The following is a 6000-nucleotide window of genomic DNA, read 5'->3' on the forward strand; positions in this document are numbered from 1 at the left end:
TAAGCAAAATGAATCACAGTCCCTAACTCACCTGAGAGTTAGAGCAATCTTACAACTTTCAGTAGTTTGCTATAATACCTAATGAAGTGTAAGTTGGTGGGTAAATTAAAGTTTAGATTTAGCTGGTTGTCCTCATTTTCACATGGATGATTCTTGGCAGTCATTTGCAGGTGAGACACTATTTTGGAGATAACCCAGGCTCCTGTTCCTAGGAGCACCAACAAGCATCAGGAAGGTGATGTACTCTTATTGCTTGAGTCAAGAACCAGATGCTGTGTTGTACTATGGCCTTCACTGTCTTTGCTCCAGTCATATGAGTGTTGCTATCAATTCAACTCAGTGATTATACAGAGGCCCCAAACAAAGGGCTTTCTAAAAGACCATGTAGTCATTGCTGAGTTGGAGGAAGTGAGGGCTTTCTGGTATATTGCCTTTTAAAGGTGTGGAGGTAGTCAGTCCATGTTTTATACTTTCTCTGTAATAGGTTGATGTTTTATAGTTGTTGCTATCTTGCAAAGAAGAACTATATCAATTCTGTCTTATTTGAACTGATTCATTTCCTGTAAGAATTTGGGATAGATGTCTGGTCCATTACGTTTTGAAAGAAGGAGGGAAATTTAATATTTGTGAAATCGACTTTCTAATCTAATTTATTCATGCAGAATCCCCAACAGCAAGACCAAAGGCTCCATCTCTAGGAGCTGAATTATTATATAGCTATTCCATTATAATGCATGTGATAGGCTTGGATGGAAAGGGAGAAGGAAAATTAAATCTGTCTTGTCTGGTTTCAATAACCTGTCTCTTTGTCTGTGCAAAAGGAATGATACTTTTAGGGCTTCAGGATGAGGGAACAAAACAAAAGAAATATTAATGAGCTATTGAAGAAAAGTAAAAGCTTAGACATTTACATATTAGATACTTGTGTTAATGAAACATTGGTCTGGAAACAGTAAGTATAGAAAGACAAAGATTAAATTTAGCTTAAAATAATTACTCGGGACAAGTTTTGTCCTCAGATGTTCGTGCATTGCTGTTACTGAATTCAGCTGGAGCTAGCAGGACATACTCAAGACTAATCTGGCCATATGCCATTTTATTTGTGTGTGTGTGTGTCTGAAAGGGAAGATTAAGGGGGGGAAGTCATGGCAGTTCAAAAGGAGCTTCGTTCTAATTGAGTAACCTGTTTTTTATAGGTATTGGAGCCAGCCCTTATGTGATGAATTGCAATGTGACCATAGACACTCAAGACCTGGCTACAGGAAGAAACATAGCAAGTGCTATCCGAGGTAGCAGTGCAAGTGGTTTGAAAGGCATACAGAGTATGGCTTTTCCCCATGATGGAAAGATTGAAATAGCTTGTAATGTAGAGAGCTTTGAAGAGGCAGACACTGTGGTGACCTCACCTGACAACTCTGGGTATATTTCATACTGTGTTCTTGAAAAGACATATTATTATGTCTCCCCTCAATCAATAGAGGCTCAGATTAATAAATTGGCCACTGACCAACAAGTAAAGACTGTCGGGACAGCATTAGTTGGCTTTACCCCAGAAGAGTGTAAGCAGCATGCCACATATGCATTAATGAAAGGCATTGGAGAGTTCTGGAAGATGAGGGAGGGCATTTTTATGTGACTTTCTTTTATCTCCATAGATATAAATCATGATGTATTGAGATTATGGTGTACATGACATGGAGAGACACAAATGAGCAGTAGGGAAGCCAGTGTATTTCATGCTAATAAAATGGTCTGACCACCTATGGTCTGACCACCTCCTGCTGAAAACTACAATTTGTCTGAACCTGATTCTGCAGCTGGCTGGGAGGGGAGACTCTTAATTTTTGTTGGCATGTCCAGTGATCATTAAATATCCTTCTTTCATAAGCTCTATGTCTTTACAGACATCACTTGTCTTTCATTAATCTCTGCCTTGGCAGTCTCTAACTGTCGTCTCCTGGTCCCTATATTGGGATGGATTGTAGTGGCTGCATTGTAGTTTAAGGTTCATTCCACTGACTAGGGGGGAAAAAATCCTTGTCTCAGAGGGAAGAATGGAATAGAATGGGAGAGGGGATTGGATGCAGTTCTTTTGTCTTTTGTTGGGTTGATTGCAGTAAATATTAGGGCTGTGCAAAGCTTCAGTCCCTGATTTGATTTGGCGGAGATTCAGCCTGATTTGGTGGCCAAATCTGAATTGAATCAGGAGACCCTTTAATCGAATCGGAATCCTCCAAATCAATTTGGAGAGACTTGGAAAGGTTTGGTGATTCAGATGCAGACACAGCTTTAAATGTTTTTTCTACATACTTCAAGGTACCAGGTGGCTCATGAATGCTGAGATGCTGGGGTGGATGGAGCATTCCACAGGAGCACGGGAGTCCCCATCGCACTCGGCAGTAGACCTGGAAGTGGACCAGAAGCACTTCGGATCCACTTGCAGGTCTGCTGGGGAGCGTGGAGGGGGGCCCCTGTGCCCCCCCAGCTCAGTGACTGGTACCTCCTGGGTCTGGGGAGGCACCTGAGGTCCCCCCGCAGCTGATTGCCAAGCCAGAGGGTCCCCAGAGTGCTCAGTGGCGGACCTGGAGGTGGACCAGAAGTACTTGCAATCCATTTCTGGGTTTGCTGCTGAGCACATGCCCTCTTGCCCATCCCCGCACTCCTGTGGGATGCTCCATCTGCCCCAGCATAACAGCATTCATGAGCTGTTTGGTACCTCGAGGTATGTAGAAAAAACATTTAAAGCTGTGTCTATGTCCGAATCACTGATTCTCCAAATCAACATCGAATCTTCAGATTTGGATTAAGCCAAAGCGAATTGGGGACAGGGATCTGAATTAACAAATCAAATCACTGTCCCTGATTCAGGCCAAATCTGAATCGAGCACAGCCCATTTCGCACATCCCTAGTAAATATAGCTGGTCAAAAATGGGGAATATCTCAGCAGGTATTGGTAAAATATTCCATTTATGGTTTAAAACGTTGAAATGTGAGCAATTTCTTTTCACTTCAGCTCTGGCACTGTGAAGCAAAGAGGAGTAGCTAATGTCTCTGTGCATAACTGGGTCTCAGTAATATTTGAGTATTGAGAGAGAAATAGTATTGGGTCAAGCTGCCAGCCAGTAGCAGAAACACTACTTAGGCTTCCCATTGTGCAGCACTAGCAGCATATGCAAAGATTTCTCAGTAATAACTTCTCAGAGCCTCCTGCAACCCCTGATTCTCTCAGCAGTGTCAGGAAGGGGTATGTCCAGACCCCTCCTGGAACATCCTCTTTTTGGCTAGGGACAGATATTCAAAAAGTCTGAGCCTGAATTGATTCAATCTTTGCAGGTTAGTCTAACCTGGCTAGGCTGTACCAGTTTGTAACCACACAGACATCTCCTCTGGACTAAAGAAATGCAGGCACATGCCTGCAGTGGCTCAGGCTAGAAGCTGGGGGCAGGCGCTAGAGCAGCCCTCCCTTCTCTTCCACAGTGTTGAGCTGAGGGAGGGCATGGCCAGGCCCCAGTAAGACGCTGTGATTAGGGAGGGGTTCCCACCTCCTTGCTGCTCCTGACCAGTGAGCCAGCAGTGACTTAACAGCAGGGAGCTGCACAGGGAGTTGATAGCATTTAGCACCCGATCCAGAAAACAAAAACCTCTCTCTTTAGTTCAAGCTCTTAAACAGCTTTTTCCAAGGAAGGAATGGACTGACATAACCAGCTACCTGCTGATTAGCTTCCAAAAGCCCTAAACAGACACTGTCCTGTCTGCCTTTATCCTGTCTGCCTTGCATACAGACACCTCTCAGCATTAGCTAATATATCCCATGCTGGCTATAGTTCATGATATGGGAGAGAATCCCTGCTTGATCATGGAGTTGGCGTGGGCGGGGAGTGGGGAGGGGTCATTGGGAAGCCAGGCAGACGCTGCTGTGCCTGCAGTCTCTGTTTGAGCTCCAGCCAGGGAGCAGAGGGGTGGGGCCAGCACAGCTCTCTGGAGCAGAGAGCCCTGTCCAGGGCTGCAAAGTATATACGATGCTGGAGGACTCTGGTTTAAGTTAAACCGGGAAGGGGCTAGGGACAGACATTTGACCCAAGTCAGGTAAGTCTGATACTACATTCAGGCACCCAGGGGTCAAAAAAAACACTCTGCAGAGCAGTGGGTCCCAGACCATGCCTGGAACAAACACAGGAGTCAGTCCTCCAGAAAAGATGATCTGATTTCAGCCAGAGCATCTCTGTGGTGCTCCTGCTGCCCCCTGGTGCTGTCCAAGGTAAGTTTGGGAATGGGGTGAGGGGGTTTATGGGTGTGGGTAGGTGAGTGTGTGTGAGGGGTGGCAGGGGAATATTGGGGGGCTGTTGGGAGTGGACAGGGTTCTTGGGGGCTATGGGGAGTGGAGGGGGATGGGAAGTGGGGGAGGCATGTCCCAATGGGGGATGTGGAGGTGCTTGAGCAGGGCCTACCATACGTCTGCACCCCCACACACACCTCACCCCTGCGGCGCCAGTGGCAGTAGGCAGCATGTCTGTGGCTCTGCTGCAGGCACAGCAGGCAGTGTCGCAGTGCCTTGTGACCTAGGCTCCTACATGCTGAATTGACCTGGCCTGACCCACTTGTGTCTTCGATGAGCCGGATCGGGTCCAGTCAGCATGTAGGAGTCCGGGTCACACAGTGCCACGTCACTGCCCATTTATGCCTACAGCAGAGCCACAGCCATGCTGGGGCTGGGGCTGGGGGGGGGAGGGGAGGGGACCAGCATGTGGCAGGGCTGCAGGATGGCAAAAGAGTGCAGGGGAGCAAGTGGATGGTGCTGGCAGCACGCAGCGGGACTTGGCCCTGCTCAGTGCCACACAACTCCCTAGTTTGGCTTTACACTGGAGTAGGTCGCGTGGGTCCTGTGCAAAGGCAAACTAGCTGTGTGGCCTGAGCCAGATCAGGCTGGTGGGGCTTGTTGGAAAATGTGCCCTACCAGCCTGATCCGGCCCGGCCATGAAGCTACTGTGCCTACACAACCCACTCTGGTGCAAAGCCAGACTAGCGAGTCGTGCAGTGCTGAGCTGGGTCCTGCCATGCACCGTTTCCCTGCCTGTACAGCAGGGCAGGCAGCACCGCTGCTGGAGGCTGGATCCGGCACGGTGCACAGGGACCACGTGCCGAGCCGCACTGGGTCCTGCTGGCACTGGGGCCCTCACACAGTGGGACTGGCCCGATCCCATGATGACAGGACCCGGCATGGAGCACAGGGACCGTGCGCCAAGCCGCGCTGGATCCTGCCACTGCGTGAGGGCCCCAGTGCCGGCAGGACCCCGCGTGGTTTAGTGTGCAGTCCCTGCCAGACCCTGCTGGTGTGGTCCCTGCGAGTGCATGGTCCCTGCTGCAGAAAGTAAGTTATGAGCGGTTCCTGGGACCCTGCATGGAGGCGGGGCTATAGCCCTGCAGGGTACCTGGGACCCTACATGGGGGGGGGGGGGGGACTGTCCATGTGCTGTGTGTGGGGGTGCACCCTGTGGGGGCCAGGGGACCCACTCCTGAGCAGAGTCCCCCACAAGGTCCTCCCACACCTACAGTCCCCCGTGGTCACCCCACACCCAACTACACCCACACCCACCTGCCTTCCCCCACACCCCTTCCCAGCCCTTTCCTGCAAACCCCACATCCTCCCATCACACACCCATCATGTGCAAAGAAAGCCAAAAGCACACATTCACACCTACAGATATTTAGAATTAATGGTATTATAATGATAAAGACACTGGTAGGCTTCCATTGCTTTAACATTGTAAATATACCAATAAAGCATTGCCCAACTGATCGATCCCTCTGTCTGTCTGTCTCTATATATACATGTGTGTGTGTAGAGTGGTCTTTTGTTCTAATTGTGGAAGAACATGGATTTTGGGGTATTTTTAAAAATAGATTTGGGATGGTGCTGCAGCAGTCCAGCTGGCACAAGGGATAGTGTCCGCAGATACCAATTGGCCGGCCCCAAAGCTCCTGAGAGAGTAGCCCCAAGC

The 6000-nt window shown here is 49.0% G+C and overlaps 1 protein-coding gene across 3 annotated transcripts in view; it reads left to right on the forward strand.

Annotated features, from left to right (window-relative positions):
- FTCDNL1 (formiminotransferase cyclodeaminase N-terminal like) overlaps positions 1 to 1849 on the forward strand; it is a 41070-nt gene extending 39221 nt beyond the window's left edge. Inside the window, exon 7 of one of the 3 annotated variants that reach the window (XM_090045163.1) lies at positions 1197 to 1844. In XM_090045163.1, the coding sequence (XP_089901289.1) occupies positions 1197 to 1636 (440 nt within the window). In that variant the 3' untranslated portion in view covers positions 1637 to 1844. Of the gene's footprint in view, positions 1 to 1196 lie in introns of all 3 variants that reach the window. The other 2 variants (XM_090045164.1, XM_090045162.1) reach the window with 2 other exon arrangements.
- Positions 1850 to 6000: the final 4151 nt, after the last annotated feature.

The sequence above is a fragment of the Crocodylus siamensis genome, chromosome 4 (genome assembly GCF_052110815.1).
Source record: "Crocodylus siamensis isolate JL-2025a chromosome 4, ASM5211081v1, whole genome shotgun sequence".
Classification (NCBI taxonomy): domain Eukaryota; kingdom Metazoa; phylum Chordata; order Crocodylia; family Crocodylidae; genus Crocodylus; species Crocodylus siamensis.